The sequence below is a fragment of the Zootoca vivipara genome, chromosome 2 (genome assembly GCF_965207765.1).
Source record: "Zootoca vivipara chromosome 2, rZooViv2.hap1.1, whole genome shotgun sequence".
Taxonomy (NCBI): domain Eukaryota; kingdom Metazoa; phylum Chordata; class Lepidosauria; order Squamata; family Lacertidae; genus Zootoca; species Zootoca vivipara.
Window position 1 is genome coordinate 120,146,412 of NC_142584.1, and position 27,208 is coordinate 120,173,619.

The 27,208-nt window shown below is 44.0% G+C and overlaps 1 protein-coding gene across 7 annotated transcripts; it reads right to left on the bottom strand.

Moving 5' to 3' along the window:
* Positions 1-2,017: 2,017 nt before the first annotated feature.
* On the bottom strand, positions 2,018-26,398 carry LOC118081235 (uncharacterized). 7 transcript variants are annotated; one of them, XM_088663958.1, is made up of 7 exons: positions 25,142-26,398; positions 24,318-24,375; positions 23,553-23,733; positions 23,298-23,424; positions 18,938-19,021; positions 15,519-17,973; positions 2,018-3,921 (listed from the first exon to the last, which is right to left on the bottom strand). In XM_088663958.1, exons 3-7 carry the CDS (start codon positions 23,625-23,627, stop codon positions 2,574-2,576), a joined length of 4,089 nt encoding a protein of 1,362 aa, XP_088520084.1. In that variant the 5' UTR covers positions 23,628-23,733; positions 24,318-24,375; positions 25,142-26,398; the 3' UTR covers positions 2,018-2,573. The 7 variants fall into 7 exon arrangements, with proteins under 7 accessions (XP_088520084.1, XP_088520081.1, XP_060128195.2 ...); XM_088663955.1 differs by lacking the exons at positions 15,519-17,973; positions 18,938-19,021; positions 23,298-23,424; ... (1 more) ...; positions 24,318-24,375; positions 25,142-26,398 and adding exons at positions 4,751-4,831; positions 5,856-5,982; positions 6,109-6,293; positions 7,740-7,906; positions 8,808-8,876 and having other exon boundaries at positions 2,018-4,024; XM_060272212.2 differs by lacking the exons at positions 15,519-17,973; positions 18,938-19,021; positions 23,298-23,424; ... (1 more) ...; positions 24,318-24,375; positions 25,142-26,398 and adding exons at positions 4,751-4,831; positions 5,856-5,982; positions 6,109-6,293; positions 7,740-7,906; positions 8,774-8,859 and having other exon boundaries at positions 2,018-4,024.
* Between the last annotated feature and the right edge of the window lie 810 nt (positions 26,399-27,208).

The following is a 27,208-nucleotide window of genomic DNA, read 5'->3' on the forward strand; positions in this document are numbered from 1 at the left end:
GCCAGGCAATGAGGCTGGTCTCAGGCTCCAGGGATTATGGCTGCCTCTGCCCATGTCCCAGACGCCCATTCCTTTCCTGAACAGAACAAACCTGGAATGGCACAAATACAATACTGGAGCAATTTTATGACACTTTCTACAATATCTGAAGAAGTGTGCCTGCACACAAAAGCTCATACCAATCACAAACCTAGTTGGTCTCTAAGGTGCTACTGGAAGGATTTTTATTATTATTTTGTTTCGACTACGGCAGACCAACACGGCTACCTACCTGTAACTAAAGTTTTCCCAATGAGCCAGTACATTTATCATTCATCGTTGAATTGTTACATTTGGAAATCTGCAGCGGAGGCCCTTTGAATAGATGGGAAAACTGGTTGATGAAATGTTTTGTAGGGACATTTGCAGGAGTGATTGTGATGATTTTGGTAAATTTCATAAATTTCCATAAATTTTGGTAACAATTCCTTTATTAAAAAGCGGGAACTGATGGAGAAAGTTAGGCTTTGTTGTGTGGAGGATACTGCTCAGTGGTAGAGTAGTTGCTTTGCATACAGAAGGTCTCAGATTCCTATTTTCTGTTTGGTGGGAGTGTACTGTGTGGTCCATGTCTTCTGGAGAAGTTTTTTATCTGATCTCCAAAATCACTAAACAATCTTATCTGTCCTAATCCAGCACTTACCTCATTATAATTAGATTTTATCCCAAATTCTATACATCAGTCTAAAGAATTAATTTTCTTTCTGTTCACAGCAGCTGAACTACAGTTGTTGCCCAACGATGGAAGGAAACCTCTAAAAGATCCAATAGGGGCTTGGATCAATAACATCTGGAACATTGCTCTATCACAGGCATGTCAAACCTGCGGCCCTCCAGATGTTTTGGCCTACAACTCCCATGATCCCTAGCTAGCAGGACCAGTGGTTGGGGAAGATGGGAATTGTAGTCCAAAACATCTGGAGGGCCGCAGGTTTGACATGCCTGCTCTATCAGAACGCCTTACATACCATTGGTGGCTAATCAAAGGTATCTCCAAAAAAGATACATTTGACACAATCTGGTCTCCCTTTATTGAAGAACGAGATTTTCATGTTGTCATCATCATCATCATCACCACCATCACGGAGGTATTTGTGGAGGGGATATGATTGGAAATATCTAGCCAAGCAGATTGGTAGTTGGGTTCCTATTGAGGGTATTGGGGGAGGCAACGTGGCCGTGATGTGGGATTGAGGATTGATCATTCTGTGATACTATGGCAGTGGACAAAGCTGTATTTATTTTGAATAAATGATTTATTTTAAAAGGTCCCAAATTCAATGCTTTGCATGCAGAAAGTCGCAGGTGAAATCCTCGGCAGGCAAAGAGACCCCTGCTGGCATCCGTCATTCTCAGGAGGCGATGGAGAGGGGGGCCTTTGGGGGTGAAGTCCAACTGTTGGCAGCTTCCAGGACCTGCTGTGGCTGCTTCATGTCATGGGCAAACGCTCAATGCTGGCAGAGGGTGGAGTAGCTCCAGATGAACTCTGCTTTCAGCCTCCTATACTGCCTGCTCTTTCTACAGATTTCTGAAAGATGGGCCAATCACATGAGCACAGAGATTTCTCTCTCCACAGGGAAATGACTCTCCTGAAACCACTGGCAATGCCCACATTTCATTGTGCCACCTTCCCTCCCAATATTTCCTTTATTCCGGCTGCCACCAGGGATTTTATAACCACTTACCAGTAGTCATTAAAACAGTTTCTACCCAAAAGGTATATCCATCTTAAATACTGTAACAATATAATTGATCTGAAGAGTTGTGTAGGCATGTGCATGTGTAACTGAAAATGTGTTGTTGTTTTTGCTTTGTTTCTTGTTTTTGTTTTTATGGGATAACATCCAATTTCATTGTAATTACAGAATGACAATCAAGAAATCTAATCTAATGTAGCCATGAATAAGAAGGTATTGTAAAACAATGAACTTATAAAATATAAACAATGTAGGAAGGGTTAATGATTACTTTTCAGTCATTTTGTGTTTTCATTGTTCCTTTATTGAAATTATAAAAATGGGTTTTATGCTGCTGTTCCTATAACAGGGAGTTGGACTAGAAGACCCTTGGAGTCCATTTCAACTCTACAGTTCTAAGATTCCAGAGCCATGCCTGCTTGCTAAACACCACTGTCGTGCTCCGCTTTTCCCAACTCTCGATTCCCAATTCTCTCTGCCAAAGAGCAAATATCCATGGACTCTCAGCACCTGTTCACTCTCAATGAGCCCTCGAGAGTCACATTCTGCACATCCCTAACAGTACATGGTATCTTTCATTATACTCCCTATTATGAGACATTACCTTCGTTGCTTCAATACATATATGTATAACTTTCCATACAAACACCAGAACATCAAATATACTCCATACAATTACAATTGATTTTCCCCCATATGAGTTTGTTGATGTGAAGCACAAAGTGAACTCTGTGGGGAAAACCTGGAACACTCCATACATCTAAATGGGTTGTCCCCTGTGAAAGTCCATAGGTGTTAAGAACTCCATTATAAATGAAACACATTCAACACTTTCATTTAAACAGTTGTTTCTCTGTGAGTTTGCTGATGTTTTCTAAGAGTTACACTCTTACTGAAGCACTTCCCACAACCCATACATTTAAATGGTTTTTCCCCTGTGTGAGATCGTTGATGTTTAGTAAGAGCTCCACTCTCAATGAAACCCTTCCCACACTCCATACATTTAAAGGGTTTCTCCCCTGTGTGAGTTCGTACGTGTATATTAAGATGTGAACACCGACTGAAGCTTTTCCCACACTCTATACATCTAAACGGTTTCTCCCCTGTGTGAGTTCGTAGATGGAGAGTAAGGTGTGAGGTGTGTCTAAAGCTCTTTCCACACTCCATACATCCAAATGGTTTCTCCTCTGTGTGAGTTTGTTGATGTCTTGTAAGAGCTCCACTCTCACTGAAACCCTTCCCACACTCCATACATTTAAATGGTTTCTCCCCTGTGTGAGTTCGTTGATGTACAGTAAGTATTCCATTATGACTGAAACCCTTCCCACACTCCATACATTTAAATGGTTTCTCCCCTGTGTGAGTTCGTTGATGTATAGTTAGGTGTGAACACTGACTGAAGGTCTTTCCACACTCCATACATTTAAATGGTTTCTCCCCTGTGTGAGTTCGTTGATGTACAGTAAGCATTCCATTGTGACTGAAGCTCTGCCCACACACTGTACAACTAAAGGGTTTCTCCCCTGTGTGAGTTCGTAGATGAACAGTAAGTATTCCATTGTGACTAAAGCCCTTCCCACACTCCATACATTTAAATGGTTTCTCCCCTGTGTGAGTCCGCTGATGTCTAGTAAGGTGTGAACACTGACTGAAGCACTTCCCACACTCAATACATCTGAATGGTTTCTCTCCTGTGTGACACCGTTGATGTGTAGTAAGGCTTCCACTCTGACTGAAGCTCTTTCCGCACTCCATACATCTGAATGGTTTTTCCTCTCTGTGAATTTGTTGGTGTACAGTGAGGCTTCCATTCTGACTAAAGCTCTTTCCGCACTCCATACATTTAAAGGGTTTCTCCCCTGTGTGAATTTGTTGATGTACAGTAAGTTTTCTACTTTCACTGAAACACTTCCCACACTCAATACATTTATATGGTTTCTCCCCTGTATGAGTTCGTTGATGTAGAGTAAAACTTCCACTCTCACTGAAGCACTTCCCACACTTCGTACATTTAAATGGTTTTTCCCCTGTGTGAGTTCGTTGATGTACAGTAAGGTGTGAAGACTGTCTGAAGTTCTTTCCACAATGCATACATTTAAATGGTTTCTCCCCTGTGTGAATTCGTTGATGTACGGTAAGTTTTCCATTTTCACTGAAGCTTTTTCCACACTCCATACATTTAAAGGTTTTCTCCCCAGTGTTATTTTGAAGATGTGTGCTAAGGTGTTCACTCACAGCGAAGTACTTTACAGATGGCCGCTCATAATTCTGATTGCTTTCTCCACCACCTGGTTTAAAGTGTCGGCGGGGGGTGGGGGTGTAGAGAGAGAAAATATTGTTAGGTATTCAGGGAACTTAACACACAGCAAGACCAATCAGCACCTTCTCTTATTTTAACATCTCCAGCATTCCTCCCTCTCCTATGTACCACATTTTTAGGAAAGAAAATCTGAAAATAGCCTCAATAAACTTTAGTAACCAGTTCTACCTTCAACTCCCATCTATCGCCCTCCAGATATAGTTGGACTCTTAAGTACCATCAACCCAAGCAAAGATGGCCAATGACCAGGGATGATGTGAGCTGTAGTTCAGCAACATCTGAAGGGACACACTTTCTCCATCTTACCCCTCTTGTGAAATTGCTACGCCTCTGTATTCAGTTTTTTCCTTCCTCCCTGATCTGTATATCTTGCTGATACATTCCAACCCACTGTTGTTGTTGTTTAGTCGTTTAGTCGTGTCCGACTCTTCGTGACCCCATGGACCATAGCACGCCAGGCACTCCTGTCTTCCACTGCCTCCCGCAGTTTGGTCAAACTCATGTTCGTAGCTTCGAGAACACTGTCCACTGTTCCAACCCACTGTACACATCACCTAATCCTGCACCCAAACCTGCAGCAGGTTGCTGGAAAAAATGGGCCCTTTTTCTGATCCAAAAGGGCACTTTTTATATTCCTAAACACTGAAAGGAGACATAGAAAGTTACAGTCTCACAGCAAAGTGGAAGTATGTACCTCTCAATTGGTCCAGGGCAACATCCCTGTATTTTTCAGTTCCAAGCGAGTTGAGCTCAGACTTGCGTATCAGAGTCTCTGCTATGAGGAAGAAGTAAAACATAAGTGCTGTATTAGTAATACAGTGGTACCTCTGGTTACGAACTTAATTCGTTCCGGAGGTCCATTCTCCACTTGAAACCATTCTTAACCTGAGGCACGCTTTCGCTAATGGGGCAGCTTCCGGTCACATCCTGGGGCAAAGTTCACAACCAGGAGCACCTACTTCCGGGTTAGCGGAGCTCGTAAGCCGAAGCTTTCGCAAGGACGGTTCGTAACCAGAGATATTACTTTATATGACTCTAGAAATATACGAAAATATTAAACCTTTGAAGCAAAGACAATAAAAAATCTGCTAGCCCATTAAAAGCTAATAAATGATGTGGAGAAGGAAACCGTATGCCACCATTATTAACCTCTGAGTCTCTTTGTAGATTTTCCCTTTTTAGGTTTTTTGGGGAATTCATAACACAGTATCAGCTTATGAAGAGTTGCCTACTGACAAAAGTACAGCATTGCTATAAAGTACAATCTTCAACAACAACTTCGTTAGACTGGTCATGTTGTTCGGATGCCTGATTATTGTCTTCCAAAGCAACTACTCTATCCCAACTTAAGAATGGAAAGTGAAATACAGGTGGACAACTAAAGAGGTTTCAAGATGTTCTCAAGGCTAATCTAAAAAAAATGAAGTATAAGCACAGAAAATTGGGAAACATTGGCCAGAGAGAGCACCAATTGGAGAAAAGCCTTTGCCAAAGGCATCATGGACTTTGAGGAAAAACAAACTCAGGCCGAAAGGGAAAAACTAGCTAACAGGAAAGCACATCTGGCAAACCCTCACTGTGATTAACTCCCACCCAGAAACCTATGTCCCCACTGTGGAAAGATGTGTGGATCCAGAATTGGACTCTACAGTCACTTATGGACACACCGTTAAGACTGTGTTCATGGAAGACATAGAAGAGTTAGCCAAAAAAGAAGACACGGCATGAATAAATGGCTCAAATAGCAGATTCACACCTCCAACGTCTAACAGCCATGAGGAATAATAATGTGCCCTTACCTAGAGAGGCCACCATCTCATAATTCTCCTCCATGACTTCCTTGTGCAGAGCTCTTTGGCCTGGATCCAGCAGAGCCCACTCCTCCTCTGTGAAAAACACAGCCACCTCCTCAAAGGTCAAGAGGGCCTGGAAGAAGAAGAAGAAAACAGAGCTTCTCTTAGATCCCCATCATCCTCACTCAACACAGAGGGAAGCTGGGTTGTCCCATCTGTGCCTCTTCCCTCCTCCCTGCTCCCGTTACTCTTTCCCTACCTGAGGAAGCTGCCTGGCTCCTCTTTCCACTCCATCTTTAAGAAGAGACTGTTCAGAGGGTGTCTCGGAGGCCATTGCGTTGACAGTGGAAAAGACGGAGGAGGAGGAAGAAGAAGCATAAACTGGGCCACTTCTGGGACTCTCTCAGCTGTTGCCACAATGCACTTCAATGCAGGGAGCAGCTCCTTAAGGAGAATAATGCAGAAGTTATTATTATTACTGGTTGAATTTATAGACCGCCCTATAAACCAGGTCTCAGGGTGGTTCTCAAAAAGATGGATATAATTAGGGTGGGAGACATTTATACAGATACAGTGGTATCTCGATTTATGAAGACGATCCGTTCCGCGGCCGTCTTTGTAAGGTTCTCGGATGTCGAAGCGCCACTACGGCGCAAGCACAAAGCGTGATTTCGTGTTTCTGTGCATGTACAGACCGCATGCGGCGAAAGGACTTCCAGGGGTTGTCGACTTCGGAAGTCGAAACCTTCGGAAGTCGAAGCGTTCGGATGTCGAGGTATGACTGTAGCATACCTTTTACAAATTACAAATATCAATACTAATAAACTACAGTAATACTCATAAATTCTAATTACAAAGGCAAAGAACTGGAAGGATGTAATCCTTTCTACAGGAACTTTATAATACTACTGTATAAGCTGCCTGAGATTTTAGGGGACATTCAGCTTCGGTTTGTAAAGGTGTAGGATCAAATCCCAAACTCTTAATGAAACTTCGCAGAAAGCATTAAGGCCAGTACCTCTGCAGACCTCACTTTACCTTTCCTCTGAACAGCTATCCAGGAAACCAGTTTCTGACCTTTTGATACATTTAGAATAAAGAAAATAAGGGAAACTCCTAAATTATGGGCAGAATTTGCTGTCAGAATAAAACCAACATCTGGAGGGCACCAGGGTGCAGAAGCTCCATCCAAGCGGAGCAGATGGAAATATTTAGAGCACTTTATGCGCTAACATGGATTGTAGTTTAGGGGACAGAGATGTGAAGTTCAGTGGCTTATGGGCCCCTAGTCCTTCCTCTTAAGAACATGTGTGTGTGTGTGTGTGTGTGTGTGTGTGTGTGTGTGTGTGTACTCTTTTATCTTCCCTACACTGTGAGGATGGACAGGAGGAGAAATGATCAGAGGGTCAAAACTGGGTACAGGGCATCCCTCCTGAGCATGGTGATGTAAGCCCAGCACCCAAACCGCAGGATGGGGAACCGCAGATCCAGGGGCTAAATTGGCCCTCAAGTCCTCTCTCTCTCTCTCTCTGGCCCCCACTAATTTCCCCAGCACCACACCCTCTTTCCAACACTTCCTAGCTGCCTCCTGGGGGGCTTTTGTGTGGCTGGAAAAAATCCCTGGCAGGCAGGCAGCTCCAGGACAAAGCTCAGAGTCAGCTCCATAGCTCCTTCAACTCTGTCCTCTGGCCCGTTTCATCAATGGAAAGTGGCCCCTGGAAGGCTGCTCAGGAGCGAATGTGGCCCTCAGGCTGGATAAGCGTCTCCACCCCTGTTCCAAACATGGAACAGGCTGTCATCCTGGCCCACCTTGCAGGATTATTGTGTGAACACTGCCCAGGTGGTGGGCTTTACATCATCTACACAGTATTATAAGACCCTCCTGGCTACCTGGATGGGGATGAGGCCAGGCAGGAGTGAGGCTGGCAGAACCGGCAGAGAAAGTCTCTCAGCACCTCTACGCTGGAACAATCCTGCAAGGCAGGCAAGATCTCCCACTCCTGGGTGCTTTGATCCTGCTATCTGGCAAAGTCCCAAGAGGATATCTGGAAAAGCTTCTATTTGGAAAGAAACAGCATCAAAATCTGCGAGGGGGGGGGAATCAGATTCATTCTTCCCTCTTTGCACCAAGACGAACTATTGGGGTGCCTCCCCCTTCCCAAGAAGCAAATTGTTGTTTCCTTTTGCTTCCTTCACACATCAGCCTGTTTCTTACTAAGGACACTCAGGAAGCCGATTTCCCTTGACATTGTCTATCTCTCACCCCCCACCCAATTCGAAATCTCCTCCCTCTCTCCCAATCCAGAGGAGACTCTGTTCTTCAGCTGCTTCCACTTCCTCTCCCCCTGCTTCAGCAGCCGATTTCGGAGGGGGGCACATCAGGGTCCTGGAGGAGCTCGCCCCTCCCCTGCCATCCAGACTGGCTCCCTGACAGGAGGAGAGAAGGCAGAGCCTGGGGGGAGCCATGGGGGGGCAGGAGGGGGGCAGCAGTGAGAAGGGAGATGGAGGCTGTTAAAGAGAGAGGAGCATCACTAGGTGGAATGGGGCTGACACCCCTTTGAATGGAGAAGGACTGACTTCTGAGTCAACATGCACAGAGTGGGGCTGCAAATCCTTTTGGGGGGGCACCCTTTTCTGGTTAAGCTCAAGTGTCTTCGCCCCCCTCCCCTCCCCCCACCATGGGAGGCTGGCTTGCTCTCTGCGTTTAAAAAGGATCTTGCAATGCAAAACCCCGTTGGGAGAGGGGGACCCCACTTTGCAACAGGGTGGTCTGCATCCAGCCCCCCCCAACTGATTCTGATTCCCACAGGGAAAAGGCGGAGCCCCTCCCTGCTTTCCTTTCTCTCCTCCCCCCCCATCCTCCCGCCTCCTTTCCCAGCTGCCCTGTTTGTAGATTCAAGAGAAAAAGCAAATCCTTCTCTCACCCCCATCCCCAAATAACTCCGAAATATGCGGCACCTCTTTCTCCTCTTCTCCAAGTCCGCTGCTCTTCTTGGAATGAGAATGGAGACCACACCCCTCCAAATACCCCCCCTCATAACCCCCCTTCCTGCCTCTCTAGGAAGCGGAACTCATTGACCCAGGGGGAGGGGGAGGGGGAGGAGATCCGCCTCCCCCTCCCTGCAAACAGGAATTCCCTTCTTAGCCGGCAAGCCCTATATTTCCATTTATTTAGTAAGAAATTCATGGGTTCCATTCCCCGCAGCGCTAGCGAAAGACGACCCCCCCCCAATTTCTGAACAGCCTCCTCCTGGGAAGGGGTTTAGAGCAGTAACTTAAGACAGCCCTAAATGGTGGTCCAGTGTCATTTCAGTGTACGTTTTGCAAAAAGAAGGAGCTGATGGACAAAGTTTGGCTTTGTTATATGACTTTCTAAAGTTTTACCAGTGAGCCTGTTCATAGCTACATTTATCAGTGAATTGCTACATTTGGAAAACTAGTTGATCAAGTGTTTTGTAGGGACATTTGCAGGAGTGATTGTGATGATTTTGGTAAATTTCATAAATTTCCATAAATTCCGGTAACTGTTCCTTTTTTAGAAAGCGGGAGAGAGTTAAGCTTTGATATTGGGGGGGGGGGGGGGAATACAGCTCAGTGGTAGAGCAGTTGCTTTGCATACAGAAGGTCCCAGATTCCTATTTGGTGGGGGTGTACCGTGGTCCACACTTTCTGGGGAAGACTTTTTCATCTGACCCCCAAAATCACTAAACAGTCTATAGGTATCTATACCAAAATAAAAAACCTAGTTGGTCTTTAAGGTGCTGCTGGAAGGATTTTTTTTTTTGTTCAGTCTATCTGTCCTAATGCAGCATTTGCCTTAATATAGCAATATTTGACCCCATATTCTAGGCTTCAATCTAAAGAATTAATTTGCTTTCTGTTCACAGCAGCTGAACTAAAGTTATTGCCCAATGATGGAAAAAACATCTAAAATAAGAATAAAAATAAGAATAATTTATTATTTGTACCCTGCCCATCTGGCTGGGTTTCCCCAGCCATTCTGAGCAGCTTCCAACAAAGATTAAAAATACATTATAAAAATTAAAAATATAACCTCTTGACCATTGCTCTATCAGAACGCCTCATCATCATCATCACGGAGGTATTTTTTTAGTAATTCTCCTCCATGACTTCCTTGTGTAGAGCTCTTTGGCTTGGAACCAGCAGAGCCCACTCCTCCTTGAAAAACACAGCCACCTCCTCAAAGGTGAAAAGGGCCTGGAAGAAGAAGAAGAAGAAGAAGAAGAAGAAGAAGAAGAAGAAGAAGAAGAAGAAGAAGAAGAAGAAGAAGAAGAAGAAGAAGAAGAAGAAGAAGAAGAAGAAGAAGAAGAAGAAGACAGAACTTTTTGATTACCCATTTCTGTTAATAGTTCTATATGTCAGCCAGCTTGTTCTCATGTTCACTTTTTCCAGTGATATTGCTTTTAATGGGGAAAGCCACCATGATGTTTTCTGTTCTACTAAGTCTTTGTATTTCTCCCAAACTTTAAAAATCGAATTTCTTATTATATGATTCTGGAAACTTTTGTGTAGGTACTTTTGCCTTATGGTATCATAAATATGCATGCCAACTGAATCTTTTATCATGACCTTCCAAATCTAACAAATCTACATTTTTTAAAGTTATCCAATCCTGGATTCAGCAAATGCAAGATGCATCATAATATAATCTTAAATCCGGTAGAGAGAAACCTCCTCTATCTTTGCCATCTATTAGTACAGTGGTACCTCTGGTTATGCTGGCCACATGACCTGGAAGCTGTACGCCGGCTCCCTCGGCCAATAACGCAAGATGAGTGCCACAAACCCAGAGTCGGACACGACTGGACCTAATGGTCAGAGGTCCCGTTACCTTTACCTTTACCTCTGGTTAAGAACTTAATGTGTTCTGGAGGTCTGTTCTTAACCTGAAACTGTTCTTAACCTGTAGCACCACTTTAGCTAATGGCGCCTCCTGCTGTCGCCCGCCGCCAGAGCACGATTTCTGTTCTCACCCTGAAGCAAAGTTCTTAACCTGAGGTACTATTTCTGGGTTAGCGGAGTTTGTAACCTGAAGCATTTTTAACCTGAAACATTTGTAACCCAAGGTACCACTGTAATTTATGTTTTATTCTTGGTTTCTTCCCTCTCCAGATAAATCTTGAGTTATATTTTTGCCATTCTTTGAAGCAGCTCATATTGCTTATGACCGGATTTGATTGAAATAAAAACATTTGAGGCAATAGGTAAAGGTGAAGGGACCCCTGACCATTCGGTCCAGTCATGATTGACTCTGGGTTGCAGCGCTCATCTCGCATTATTGGCCGAGGGAGCCGGCGTACAGCTTCCCGGTCATGTGGCCAGCATGACAAAGCTGCTTCTGGCGAACCACAGCAGCACACGGAAACACCATTTACCTTCCCGCTGTAGCGGTTCCTATTTATCTACTTGCACTTTGAGGTGCTTTTGAACTGCTAGGTTGGCAGGAGCTGGGATCGAGCAATGGGAGCTCACCCCATCACGGGGATTCGAACCGCCGATCTTCTGATCGGCAAGCCCTAGGCTCAGTGGTTTAACCCACAGCGCCACCCGCGTCCCATTTGAGGCAATACATTCATCTTAATTACTGAAATTCTGCCCAATAAAGATAAATTCATCCTTCTGCAAATTTCTAAATTCCTTTTTATTTCTGTCCATAATTTTCCAGTTATCTTTAAATATATTAATATTCTTAGCTGTCAACCATATTCCCAAATATTTAATACATACACATATCCATCTATCTATCTATCTATCTCTCTATTGCTGTATTTCCTTTTTGTCTTGCTCTGAAACATTCTTCACTAAGAGTGTGGGTTTATTTTTATTCAATTTAAAACGTGGTACCTGTCCAAATTCCAGATTTTTTCCTAATATCATAGAATCATAGAATCATAGAGTTGGAAGAGACCACAAGGGCCATCCAGTCCAACCCCCTGCCAAGCAGGAAACACCATCAAAGCATTCCTGACAGATGGCTGTCAAGCCTCTGCTTAAAGACCTCCAAAGAAGGAGACTCCACCACACTCCTTGGCAGCAAATTCCACTGCCGAACAGCTCTTACTCTCAGGAAGTTCTTCCTAATGTTTAGGTGGAATTTTCTTTCTTGTAGTTTGAATCCGTTGCTCCGTGTCCGCTTCTCTGGAGCAGCAGAAAACAACCTTTCTCCCTCCTTTATATGACATCCTTTTATATATTTGAACATGGTTATCATATCACCCCTTAACCTTCTCTTCTCCAGGCTAAACATACCCAGCTCCCTAAGCCGTTCCTCATAAGGCATCTTTTCCAGGCCTTTGACCATTTTGGTTGCCCTCTTCTGGACACGTTCCAGCTTATCAGTATCCTTCTTGAACTGTGGTGCCCAGAACTGGACACAATACTCCAGGTGAGGTCTGACCAGAGCAGAATACAGTGGTACTATTACTTCCCTTGATCTAGATGCTATACTCCTATTGATGCAGCCCAGAATTGCATTGGCTTTTTTAGCTGCTGCATCACACTGCTGACTCATGTCAAGTTTGTGGTCAACCAAAACTCCTAGATCCTTTTCACATGTACTGCTCTCAAGCCAGGTGTCTCCCATCCTGTATTTGTGCCTTTCATTATTTTTGCCCAAGTGTAGTACTTTACATTTCTCCTTGTTAAAATTCATCTTGTTTGCTTTGGCCCAGTTGTCTAATCTGTTAAGGTCATTCTGAAGTGTGATCCTGTCCTCTGGGGTGTTAGCCACCCCTCCCAACTTGGTGTCATCTGCAAACTTGCTCAGGATTCCCTCAAGCCCATCATCCAAGTCATTGATAAAGATGTTGAACAAGACTGGGCCCAAGACAGAACCCTGTGGCACCCCACTAGTCACTACTCTCCAGGATGAGGAGGAGCCATTGATGAGCACCCTTTGGGTTCGGTCAGTAATCCAGCTACAAATCCACTGAATGGTAGCATTGTCTAGCCCGCATTTTACCAGCTTCTTTACAAGAATATCATGGGGCACCTTGTCAAAGGCCTTGCTGAAATCAAGATAGGCTACATCCACAGCGTTCCCTTCATCTACCAGGCTTGTAATTCTGTCAAAAAATGAGATCAGATTAGTCTGACATGACTTATTTTTCAGGAACCCATGCTGATTTTTAGTGATCACAGAGTTTCTTTCTAGGTGCTCACAGACTGTTTGCTTAATGATCTGCTCTAGAATCTTTCCTGGTATTGATGTCAGGCTGACTGGGCGGTAATTGTTTGGGTCCTCTCTTTTCCCCTTTTTGAAAATAAGGACAACATTTGCCCTCCTCCAGTCTGCTGGAACTTCGCCTGTTCTCCAGGAATTTTCAAATATTATTGCCAGTGGTTCTGAAATCACCTCTGCCAGTTCTTTTAATACTCTTGGATGTAGTTCATCTGGCCCTGGAGACTTGAATACATCTAAACTAGCCAAGTATTCTTGTACTACCTCCTTACTTATTCTGGGCTGTGTTTCCCCTCCTGAATCATCTGCTCCATATTCTTCAGGTCGGGCGTTGTTTTCTTTCTTGGAGAAGACTGAGGCAAAGAAGGCATTGAGGAGTTCTGCCCTTTCTCTGTCCCCTGTTTGCATTTCACCATCTTCTCCTCTGAGTGACCCCACTGTTTCCTTGTTTTTCCTTTTGCTACGGACATACCCATAAAAGCCCTTTTTGTTGCTTTTAACCTCTCTGGCGAGCCTGAGTTCATTCTGTGCTTTAGCTTTTCTGACTTTGTCTCTACACGTGCTGGCTATATGTTTGAATTCCTCTCTGGAGATTTCCCCCCTTTTCCATTTTTTGTACATATCCCTTTTAAATCTTAACTCAGTCAAAAGTTCTTTAGATAGCCAGCCTGGCTTCTTTAGGCACCTTCCATGTTTCCGTCTCATTGGTATTGCCTGAAGTTGTGCTTTTAATATCTCCCTTTTAACAAACTCCCAACCATCATGAACTCCCTTCCCTTTTAGTATTACTGTCCATGGGATTTCACCCAGCGTTTCCCTAAGTTTTCTGAAGTCGGCTTTCTTAAAGTCAAGAATTTGGACCTTAGTATGCTTGGTTGCTCCTTTCCGCTGGATAATAAACTCCAGAAGAGCATGGTCACTCCCACCTAATGATCCTGCCACTTCTACCCCACTAACCAAGTCATCACTATTGGTTAGGACCAGATCTAAAATGGCTGATCCTCTTGTTGCTTCTCCCACTTTCTGGACAATGAAGTTGTCCAGTAAATATTTCAGTAGTGAGTTTATAGGGTCTTCAACATTATCACAAGGTCTAAAAAAATTCTTTATCTTGTAGCAGCTTTTATTCAAATAGTGAGCTTTGTTCAGAAGAAGAAAAATTCCTGTCCGTTTTAAACATTTCATGCAACTGATGATATTGTAGCCAGTCTAACATGGCTTGTTACACTTTCCATTGATTTCAGTTGAGAATGAATTGTAAAACAATGAATTTATGAAATAGAAACAACATAGGACGCTTTAAATATTTCTTTTCAGTCTTTATGTGTTTACATTGTTCCTTTATTACAATTATAAAAATGGGTTTTATGCTGCTGTTCTTATAACAGGGAACTGGACTAGAATAATCCTTGGGAGTCCCTTTCAACTCTACAGTTCTAGGATTCCAGAGCCAATTCTGCTTCCAAAACACCACTGCCATGCTCTACTTCTCACAACTCTCCATTCCCAACTCGCTCTGCCAAAGAACAAAATAAAAATATTCCTTCCAGTGGAACCTTAGAGAACAAATAAGTTTATCATTGGTATGAGCTTTCGTGTGCATGCACACTTCCGAATAAATGCGCATGCACACGAAAGCTCATACCAATGGCACTTAGTTGGTCTTTAAGGTGCTACTGGATGCTTTTGAATTATGGTGCTGGAGGAGACTCTCGACAGTCCCATGGACTGTAAGAAGATCAAACCTATCCATTCTTAAGGAAATCAGCCCTGAGTGCTCACTGGAAGGACAGATCCTGAAGCTGAGGCTCCAATACTTTGGCTACCTCATGAGAAGAGAAGACTCCCTGGAAAATACCCTGATGTTGGGAAAGATGGAGGGCACTAGGAGAAGGGGACGACAGAGGACGAGATGGTTGGACAGTGTTCTCGAAGCTACGAACATGAGTTTGACCAAACTGTGGGAGGCAGTGGAAGACAGGAGTGCCTGGCGTGCTCTGGTCCATGGGGTCACGAAGAGTCGGACACGACTAAACAAAACAAGGTGCTACTGGAATTATTATTTTTTTGTTTCAACTACGGAAGACCAACACGGCTACCTACCTGTAACTGCCAAAGAACAAATATCAATGGAGTCTCAGTACATGTTCACTCATGGATAACATTCTGCACATCCCTAACAGTACATGTTATCTTTCATTATGCTTACTATTATGAGACATAACCTTCATTGCTTATTGATATGAGGGACAAAGTAAAATCTGTGAAGGAAACATAGCACACTCCATATGCCTAAATGGGTTCTCCCCTGTGAGACTCCAAAGATACTGGTATATATTAAGAATTCCATTATAATTCAAACATTTTCCACATTTCCTCCATTTAAAGTTGCTTTTCTATGAGATAGTTGATGCTTTCTAAGGGTTACACTCTTACTAAAGCATTTCCCACAATCCGTACATTTAAATGGTTTCTCCCCTGTGTGAGTTCGTAGATGTACATTAAGGTGTGAACCCCGACTGAAGTGTTTCCCACACTCCATACATTTAAATGGTTTCTCCCCTGTATGAGTTCGTTGATGTCTTGTAAGTTTTCCACGTTCAGTGAAACCCTTTCCACAATCCTTACATATAAATGGTTTCTCCCTGGTGTGACTTTGTTTGTGCGCTGTGAGTTTTCCACTACAAATGAAGTTCTTTCCACACTCCAAACATTTATATGGTTTCTCCCCTGTATGAGTTCGTTGATGTACAGTAAGTTTTCCACTTTCACTAAAGCTCTTTCCACACTCCAAACATTTAAATGGTTTCTCACCTGTGTGAGTTCGTTGATGCTTTGAAAGAGCTCCACTCTCAATGAAACCCTTTCCACACTCCATACATTTAAATGGTTTCTCACCCGTGTGAGTTCGTTCATGTACAGCAAGTATTCCATTGTGAATGAAGCTCAGCCCACACTCCATACATTTAAAGGGTTTCTCCCCTGTGTGAATCCGTAGGTGTATAGTAAGTTGTGAACACCGACTGAAGCTCTTTCCGCACTCCATACATTTAAAGGGTTTCTCACCCGTGTGAGTACGTTGATGTACAGTAAGTTTTCCATTTTCTCTAAAGCTATTTCCACACTCCATACATTTAAACGGCTTCTCCCCCGTGTGAGTTCGTTTATGTTTTGTAAGAGCTCCACTCTCAATGAAACACATCCCACAATCCATACATTTAAATGGTTTCTCCCCTGTGTGTGTTCGTTGATGTCTTGTAAGAGCTCCACTCTGAATGAAACACTTCCCACACTCCATACATTTAAATGGTTTCTCACCCGTGTGAGTTCGATGATGAATAGAAAGCATTCCATTGTGACTGAAGCTCTGTCCACACTCTATACATTTAAATGGTTTCTCCCCTGTATGAGTTCGTTGATGTCTTGTAAGTTTTCCACGTTCAGTGAAACCCTTTCCACAATCCTTACATATAAATGGTTTCTCCCTGGTGTGACTTTGTTTGTGCGCTGTGAGTTTTCCACTACAAATGAAGTTCTTTCCACACTCCAAACATTTATATGGTTTCTCCCCTGTATGAGTTCGTTGATGTACAGTAAGTTTTCCACTTTCACTAAAGCTCTTTCCACACTCCAAACATTTAAATGGTTTCTCACCTGTGTGAGTTCGTTGATGCTTTGAAAGAGCTCCACTCTCAATGAAACCCTTTCCACACTCCATACATTTAAATGGTTTCTCACCCGTGTGAGTTCGTTCATGTACAGCAAGTATTCCATTGTGAATGAAGCTCAGCCCACACTCCATACATTTAAAGGGTTTCTCCCCTGTGTGAATCCGTAGGTGTATAGTAAGTTGTGAACACCGACTGAAGCTCTTTCCGCACTCCATACATTTAAAGGGTTTCTCACCCGTGTGAGTACGTTGATGTACAGTAAGTTTTCCATTTTCTCTAAAGCTATTTCCACACTCCATACATTTAAACGGCTTCTCCCCCGTGTGAGTTCGTTTATGTTTTGTAAGAGCTCCACTCTCAATGAAACACATCCCACAATCCATACATTTAAATGGTTTCTCCCCTGTGTGTGTTCGTTGATGTCTTGTAAGAGCTCCACTCTGAATGAAACACTTCCCACACTCCATACATTTAAATGGTTTCTCACCCGTGTGAGTTCGATGATGAATAGAAAGCATTCCATTGTGACTGAAGCTCTGTCCACACTCTATACATTTAAAGGGTTTCTCCCCTGTGTGAGTTCGTAGATGTACTGTCAGATTTGAAGCTTCACTGAAGCTCTTTCCACACTCTATACATTTATATGGTTTCTCCCCTGTATGAGTTCGTTGGTGTCTTGTAAGTTTTCCACCTTCACTGAAACCCTTCCCACAATGCTTACATTTAAATTGTTTCTCCCCGGTGTGACTTTGTTTGTGCACAGTGAGTTTCCCATTGGAAATGAAGCTCTTCCCACACTCCAAGCATTTATATGGTTTCTCCCCTGTATGAGTTTGTTGGTGTACAATAAGAGTTGCACTCTCAATGAAACCCTTCCCACACTCCATACATTTAAATGGTTTCTCTCCTGTATGAGTTCGTTTATGTTTTGTAAGAGCTGCACTCTCAATGAAACCCTTTCCACACTCCAAACATTTAAATGGTTTCTCCCCTGTGTGAGTTCGTTGATGTTTTGTAAGAGCTGCACTCTCAATGAAACCCTTTCCACACTCCATACATCTAAATGGTTTCTCCCCTGTGTGAACCTGTTGATGTACAGTAACCTTTCCTCTTTCACAGAAGCTCTTTCCACACTCCCTGTATTTAAAGGGTTTCTCTCCTGTGTTAGTTCGTAGATGTGTGCTAAGGTGTTCACTCACACTGAAGTACTTTACAGATGGTCCCTCAGAATTCTGATTGCCTTCTCCATTACCTGGTTTAAAGTGGGAGAGAAAGAGAATATTGTTAGAAATTCAAGGGACAAGATAACACAACACACAGAAAGACCTATCAGCACTTTCTCTTATTTTAACATCTCCAGCATTCCTCCCTCTCCTATGTGCTAAATTTTTAGGAAAGATAAGGAAAACTGAAAATACTCAAGAACCCTTAGTATCCAGTTCTACCTTCAACTCCCATGTTACACTGAGCGCCAAGAGAAATTTCTATGCTGAGATGAGGCATCTATGGCCCTCCAGATGTAGTTGGACTCTAAGTACCATCAACCCAAGCAAAGATGGCCAATGACGAGGGATGATGGGAGTTGTAGTGCAGCAACATCTGAAGGGACACATCTGTGAAATTGCTATTCCTCTGTATTCAGATTTCTCTTTCCTCCTTGATCTGTAATATCTCACTGATACATTCCAACCAACTGTTACTGTTGTTGTTGTTGTTGTTGTTGTTTAGTCATTTAGTTGTGTCCGACTCTTCATGACCCCATGGACCAGAGCACACCAGGCACTCCTCCAACCAACAGTGTAGATCACCTTTAAATCCCATGTAACACTGAGCACGAAGAGAACCTTCTATGCTGAGGTGAGGCATCGATGGTCCTCCAGATGTAGTTGGACTCTAAGTAGCATCAACCCAAGCAAATATGGCCAATGACCAGGGATGATGGGAGTTGTAGTGCAGCCAAATCTGGAGGGATATACTTTCTCCATCTTCCCACTCCTGTGAAATTGCTACGCCTCTGTATTCAGTTTCCTCCTTCCTCCCTCATCTGTAATATCTTGCTGATACATTCCAACCCACTGTACACATCACCTTAACCTGCACCAGGATGCTGGAAAAGATGGGCCCTTGTTCTGATCCAAAAGGGCTCTTTTTATATTCCTACACACTGAAAGGAGACGTACAAAGTTACTGTCTCACAGCAAAGTGGAAGTATGTACCTCTCAATTGGTCCAGGACAACATCACTGTATTTTTCTGTTCCAAGTGAGGAGATGAGTTGAGACTTGAGTATCAGAGTATCTGCTATGTGGAATAAGTAAAACAGAAGGGCTGTTTATGTCATATGTGACTGTAAAAATATTCAAAAACTAGCTGGCCCGGCCACACGTTGCTGTGGTTCTTTCCTGTGATTCCCCCCACTCTGTCCAGACACATAAAAAATATTAATATTGTGAAGTAAACAGCAAAGTATCTGGTGGCGCATTAAAAGCTATTAAATGACATGGACTAGGAAACCTCATCCCCTTCATGGATCAATGCCTTGTCGTGGCGAAGGGGCTTGAATAACTCAGAGAAGCTATGAGCTATGCCATGCAGGGCCACCCAAGATGGACAGGTCATAGTGGAGAGTTTTGACTAAACGTGATCCACCTGGAGAAGGAACTGGCAAGCCACTCCAGTATCCCTGCCAAGAAAACTCCATGGACAACAGGCATATAAAAGTTATGACGCTGGTAGATGAGCCCCTCAGGTCGGAAGGCGTCCAACATGCTACTGAGGAAGAGCGGAGGACAAGTACAAGTAGATTCAGAGCTGATGAAGCGGCTGGGCCAAAGCCGAAAGGACGCTCAGTTGCGGATATGCCTGGAAGCGAAAGGAAAGTCCGATGCTGTAAAGAAAAATATTGCATAGGAACCTGGAATGTAAGAACCATGAGTGGAGGTAAGCTGGATGTGGTCAAAAATGAGATGACAAGAATAAATATCGACATCCTGGGCATCAGTGAACTAAAATGTTCTTCTCATTACAGGGGACTGGAATGCTAAAGTAGGGAATCAAGAGATAAAAGGAACAACTGGCAAGTTTGGCCTTGGAGTTCAAAATGAAGCAGGGCAAAGGCTAATAGAGTTCTGTCAAGAGAACAAGCTGGTCATCACAAACACTCTATTCCAACAACACAAGAGACGACACTACACATGGATATCACCAAATGGACAGCATCGAAATCAGATTGATTATATTCTCTGCAGCCAAAGATGGAGAAGCTCTATACAGTCAGCAAAAACAAGACCTGGAGCTGACTGTAACTCAGATCATCAGCTTCTTATAGCAAAATTCCAGCTTAAACTGAAGAAAGTAGGAAAAACCACTGGGCCAGTAAGATACAATCTGAATCAAATCCCTTATGAATACACAGTGGAAGTGAGGAACAGGTTTAAGGATTTAGATTTGGTGGACAGAGTGCCTGAAGAACTATGGATGGAGGCTCGTAACATTATACAGGAGGCAGCAACGAAAACCATCCCAAGGAAAAGGAAATGCAAGAAGGCAAAATGGCTGTCCAACGAGGCCTTACAAATAGCGGAGGAGAGGAGGCAAGCAAAATGCAAGGGAGATAGGGAAAGATACAGGAAACTGAATGCAGATTTCCAAAAAACAGCAAGGAGAGACAAGAGGGTCTTCTTCAATGAGCAATGCAAAGAAATAGAGGAAAACAATAGAATGGGGAAAACCAGAGATCTGTTCAAGAAAATTGGAGATATGAAAGGAACATTTCGTACAAAGATTACCATAATCAAGGACAAAACTGGTAAGGACCTAACAGAAGCAGAAGACATCAAGAAGAAGTGGCAAGAATACACAGAGGAATTATACCAGAAAGATATGGAGGTCTCGTACACCTCAGGTAGTGTGGTTGCTGACCTTGAGCCAGACATCTTGGAGAGTGAAGTCAAATGGGCCTTAGAAAGCATTGCTAATAACAAGGCCAGTGGAAGTGATGATATTCCAGCTGAACTGTTTAAAATTTTAAAAGATGATGCTGTTAAGGTGCTACACCCAATATGCCAGCAAGTTTGGAAAACTCAGCAATAGCCAGAGGATTGGCGAAGATCAGTCTACATCCCAATTCCAAAGAAGGGCAGTGCCAAAGAATGCTGCAACTACCGCACAATTGCGCTCATTTCACACGCTAGCAAGGTTATGCTTAAAATTCTACAAGGCAGGCTTAGGCAGTATGTGGACCGAGAACTCCCAGAAGTGCAAGCTGGATTTCGAAAGGGCAGAGGAACCAGAGACCAAATAGCAAACATGCGCTGGATTATGGAGAAAGCTAGAGAGTTCCAGAAAAACGTCTACTTCTGCTTCATTGACTATGCAAAAGCCTTTGACTGTGTCGACCACAGCAAACTATGGCAAGTTCTTAAAGAAATGGGAGTGCCTGATCACCTCATCTGTCTCCTGAGAAATCTCTATGTGGGACAAGAAGCTACAGTTAGAACTGGATATGGAACAACTGATTGGTTCAAAATTGGGAAAGGAGTACGACAAGGTTGTATATTGTCTCCCTGCTTATGTAACTTATATGCAGAATTCATCATGCGAAAGGCTGGACTAGATGAATCCCAAGCCGGAATTAAGATTGCTGGAAGAAATATCAACAACCTCAGATATGCAGATGACACAACCTTGATGGCAGAAAGCGAGGAGGAATTAAAGAACCTTTTAATGAGGGTGAAAGAGGAGAGCGCAAAATATGGTCTGAAGCTCAACATCAAAAAAACCAAGATCATGGCCACTGGTCCCATCACCTCCTGGCAAATAGAAGGGGAAGAAATGGAGGCAGTGAGAGATTTTACTTTCTTGGGCTCCTTGATCACTGCAGATGGTGACAGCAGTCACGAAATTAAAAGACGCCTGCTTCTTGGGAGAAAAGCAATGACAAACCTAGACAGCATCTTAAAAAGCAGAGACATCACCTTGCCGACAAAGGTCCGTATAGTTAAAGCTATGGTTTTCCCAGTAGTGATGTATGGAAGTGAGAGTTGGACCATAAAGAAGGCTGATCGCCGAAGAATTGATGCTTTTGAATTATGGTGCTGGAGAAGACTCTTGAGAGTCCCATGGACTGCAAGAAGATCAAACCTATCCATTCTTAAGGAAATCAGCCCTGAGTGCTCCCTGGAAGGACAGATCGTGAAGCTGAGGCTCCAATACTTTGGCCACCTCATGAGAAGAGAAGAATCCTTGGAAAAGACCCTGATGTTGGGAAAGATTGAGGGCACTAGGAGAAGGGGACGACAGAGGACAAGATGGTTGGACAGTGTTCTCGAAGCTACGAACATGAGTTTGACCAAACTGCGGGAGGCAGTGGAAGACAGGAGTGCCTTGCGTGCTATGGTCCATGGGGTCACGAAGAGTCGGGCATGACTAAACGACTAAACAACAACAAGGAAACCTCATGCCATCATTACTACCCTATGAGTCTCTTTGTATATTATACACAGGGTGTTTTTTTGGGGGGGGGATTCATACCACAATATCAGCTTATGAAGTGTGGCCTACTGACAAATGTATAGCATTGCTAGAAACTACAATCTTCCACATCAACTTCGTTAGACTGGTCATGTTGTTCGGATGTCTGATTATCATCTTCCAAAGCAACTACTACTTAAGAATGAAAAGTGAAATACCAGAGGACAACAAATGAGGTTTCAAGATGCTCTCAACCCACATCTAAAACAATGCAGTATAAGCACAGAAAATTGGGAAACACTGGCCTGTGAGTGCTCCAATTGCTGAATAGCTTTTACAAAAGGCATCATGGACTTTGAAGGACAAACTCAGGATGAAAGGGAGAAACAAGCTAAGAGGAAAGCACATTTGGAAAAGCCTCACTGTGTTTATCTCCCGCATGGAAACCTATGTCCCCACTGTGGAAGGATGTGTGCACCCAGAATTGGACTCCACAGACACGAACACACCATGACAAACCTAGACAGCATCTTAAAAAGCAGAGACATCACCTTGCCGACAAAGGTCCGTATAGTTAAAGCTATGGTTTTCCCAGTAGTGATGTATGGAAGTGAGAGCTGGACCATAAAGAAGGCTGATCGCCGAAGAATTGATGCTTTTGAATTATGGTGCTGGAGGAGACTCTTGCGAGTCCCATGGACTGCAAGAAGATCAAACCTATCCATTCTGAAGGAAATCAGCCCCGAGTGCTCACTGGAAGGACAGATCCTGAAGCTGAGGCTCCAATACTTTGGCCACCTCATGAGAAGAGAAGACTCCCTGGAAAAGACCCTGATGTTGGGAAAGATGGAGGGCACTAGGAGAAGGGGACGACAGAGGACTAGATGGTTGGACAGTGCTCTCGAAGCTACGAACATGAGTTTGACCAAACTGCGGGAGGCAGTGGAAGACAGGAGTGCCTGGCGTGCTATGGTCCATGGGGTCACGAAGAGTCGGGCATGACTAAACGACTAAACAACAACCACAACAACAACAATAAATGGAACAAAGAGCGATTGACTCTTTCAATGTCTAGCAGCCAAGAGGGATAAAAATGCATCTTCACCTAGAGAGGCCACCATCTCATAATTCTCCTCCATGACTTCCTTGTGCAGAGCTCTTTGGCCTGGATCCAGCAGAGCCCACTCCTCCTCCGTGAAAAAGACAGCTACCTCCTCAAAGGTCAAGAGGGCCTGGAAGAAGAAGAAGAAAACAGAGCTTCTCTTAAATCCCCATCATCCCCACTCAACACAGACCGAAGCTGGGTTGTCCCATCTGTGCTTCCTGCCTCCTCCCTGATTCCCCATTGCTCTTTCCCTACCTGAGGAAGCTGCCTGGCTCCTCTTTCCATTCCACCTTTAAGAAGAGACCATTCAGAGGGTTTCTGAGAGGCCATTGCGTTGCCAGTGGAAAGGATGAAGGAGGAGGAAGAAGAAGCATAAACTGGGCCACTTCTGGGACTCTCTCAGCTGCTGCGATGTACTTCACTGCAGAGAGCAGCTCTTTAAGGAGAACATTGGAGAAATTATTATTATTATTACTATTATTATTGAATTTATATGCCACTCTATACCCAGAGGTCTCAGAATGGTTCACAGAATGGCGTATTATTTAGGGTGGGAGACGTTTACACAGATAGCATATATCTGACAAATTACAAATACCAGAACTAATAAATTAATACAGTGGACCCATGGGTTACATACTTCTCTGGATACGTAATTCTCGGGTTGCAACAGCGGCAAACCTGTAAGTATTTTTCCGGGTTTCATCGCTCACACATGCGCAAAAGCAGCACATGAGCAGAAGTGCTTTATTGCACCCAAACATGCGCAGAAGAGGCACCTTTGGTTACTTTTTTAAAGGTTTGCATGGACCCCTGGAATGAATTAAATCTGTAACCAGAGGGTCCACAGTACTCATAAATTCTAATTACAATGGAGGGAACTGGAAAAATGTAATCCTTTCTACAGGAACTTTATAAGCTGCCTGAGTTTTTAGGGTACATTCTGCTTCGGTTTGCAAAGTTCTAGGATCAAATCCCAAACTCTTAATGAAGCTTCACAGAAAGCATTATGGTCAGTACCTTGTAGACTTCGCTTTTCCTTTCCTCCGAACAGCCATTCAGGAAACCAGTTTCTGACCTTTTGATACATTTAGAATGAAGAAAATAAGGGAAACTCCTAAATTATGGGCAGAATTTGCTGTCAGGATAAAACCAACATATAGAGGGCACCAGGGTGCAGAAGTTCCATCCAAGCGGAGCAGATGGAAATATTTAGAGCACTCTATGTGCTAACATGGATTGTAGTTTAGGGGACAGAGATATGAAGTTCAGTGGCTTATGGGCCCCAGTCCTTCCTCTTAAGAACATATGTGTGTGTGTTTGTGTGTGTGCCCTTTTATCTTCCCTACACTGTGAGGAAGGACAGGAGGATAAATAATCAGGGGGTCCAACTGGCCACAGGGCATCCCTCCTGAGCACGGGGATGAGAGACTGGGTCTCCCTGGTGTAAGCCCAGCACCCAGACTGCAGGGTGGGGAACCTCAGTCTCAGGGGCTAAATTGGCCCTCAAGTTTTCTCTCTCTCTGGCTCTCAGGAATTTCCCCAGCACCACACCCTCTTTCCAACGCTTCCCAGCTGCCTCCTGGGGGGCTTTTGTGTGGCTGGAAAAAATACCAAGAAGGCAGGCAGCTCCAGGACAAAGCTCAGAGTCAGCTCCATATCTCCTTCAACTCTGTCCTCTGGCCCGTTTCATCAACGGAAAGTGGCCCCTGGAAGACTGCTCAGGAGCAAATGTGGCCCTCAGGCTGAATAAGTGTCTCCACTCCTTTTCCAAACATGGAACAGGCTGTCATCCTGGCCCTGTTATTGTGTGAGCATTGCCCAGGTGGTGGGCTTTAGATCACCTATAGCAGGGATGTCCTACAGGTCGATCCCGATTGACTGCTTGATTCCCTGGAGGTTCTAGTCGATCGCGGTCTTTTTCCTTTGCAGTGGCATAAGAGCATCTGTTGTCTTTGTCCATGGAGTTTTCTTGGCAGGGATACTGGAGTAGCTTGCCAGTTCCTTCTCCAGGTGGATCACGTTTAGTCAAAACTCTCCACTATGACCTTTCCATCTTGGGTGGCCCTGCACAGCATAGCTCATACCTTCTCTGAGTTATTCAAGCTCCTTCACCACGACAAAGCATTGATCCATGAAGGATCAATCTACAAGGCAGGCTTAGGCAGTATGTGGACCGAGAACTCCCAGAAGTGCAACCTGGATTTCGAAGGGGCAGAGGAACCAGAGACCAAATAGCAAACATGCACTGGATTATGGAGAAAGCTAGAGAGTTCCAGAAAAACGTCTACTTCTGCTTCATTGACTATGCAAAAGCCTTTGACTGTGTCGACCACAGCAAACTATGGCAAGTTCTTAAAGAAATGGGAGTGCCTGATCACCTCATCTGTCTCCTGAGAAATCTCTATGTGGAACAAGAAGCTAGTTAGAACTGGATATGGAACAACTGATTGGTTCAAAATTGGGAAAGGAGTATGACAAGGTTGTATATTGTCTACCTGCTTATTTAATTTATATGCAGAATTCATCATGCAAAAGGCTGGACTAGATGAATCCCAAGCCGGAATTAAGATTGCCAGAAGAAATATCAACAACCTCAGATATGCAGATGACACAACCTTGATGGCAGAAAGTGAGGAGGAATTAAAGAACCTTTTAATGAGGGTGAAAGAGGAGAGCGCAAAATATGGTCTGAAGCTCAACATCAAAAAAACCAAGATCATGGCCACTGGTCCCATCACCTCCTGGCAAATAGAAGGGGAAGAAATCAAGGCAGTGAGAGATTTTACTTTCTTGGGCTCCTTGATCACTGCAGATGGTGACAGCAGTCACGAAATTAAAAGACGCCTGCTTCTTGGGAGAAAAGCAATGACAAACCTAGACAGCATCTTAAAAAGCAGAGACATCACCTTGCCGACAAAGGTCCGTATAGTTAAAGCTATGGTTTTCCCAGTAGTGATGTCTGGAAGTGAGAGTTGGACCATGAAGAAGGCTGATCGCCGAAGAATTGATGCTTTTGAATTCTGGTGCTGGAGGAGACTCTTGAGAGTCCCATGGACTGCAAGAAGATCAAACCTATCCATTCTGAAGGAAATCAGCCCTGAGTGCTCCCTGGAAGGACAGATCCTGAAGCTGAGGCTCCAATACTTTGGCTACCTCATGAGAAGAGAAGACTCCCTGGAAAATACCCTGATGTTGGGAAAGATGGAGGGCACTAGGAGAAGGGGACGACAGAGGACGAGATGGTTGGACAGTGTTCTCGAAACTACGAACATGAGTTTGACCAAACTGCGGGAGGCAGTGGGAGACAGGAGTGCCTGGCGTGCTATGGTCCATGGGGTCACAAAGAGTTGGACATGACTAAACAACAACAAAGAGCATCTGGTCCTGCCCCCTCACCCCATCCTCCATTTACGCAGGACCGCTTGAACTGCAGACGGAGTTTTCACAGTGTGAGTTTTTTTCTTTAGTCATCTTTTGGTGAGCGACTTTTACCTTTCCCCTTTACAAAATGTCAACATTTTACTCTCCTCAAAAAGCTCAAAAACATTGACTTGGTTTTTCATGGTTCAGAAAATGGTAAATGCGCCTCTTCCCTCCAGTTTTGGGGCATAAAAGCAGCACAGCAAACCCTCCCCAACTGTATCTCCCAACACGGGAAACCCAACAAGGCTCTTTCCTTTGTGCCAAAGCAACCTCAGCCTGCCAGACTAGGATTTTTGAAAGGGGAGTTGGGGGCCTCCCCCTTCCTTCTCACATCAGCCTCTTTCTTACTAAGGAAGCTCCGGAGGCCGATTTCCCTTGACATTCCCTATCTCTCACCCCCCCACCCAATTCGAAATCTCCTCCCTCTCTCCCAATCCAGAGGCGACTCTGTTCTCCAGCTGCTTCCACTTCCTCTCCCCGTTTGC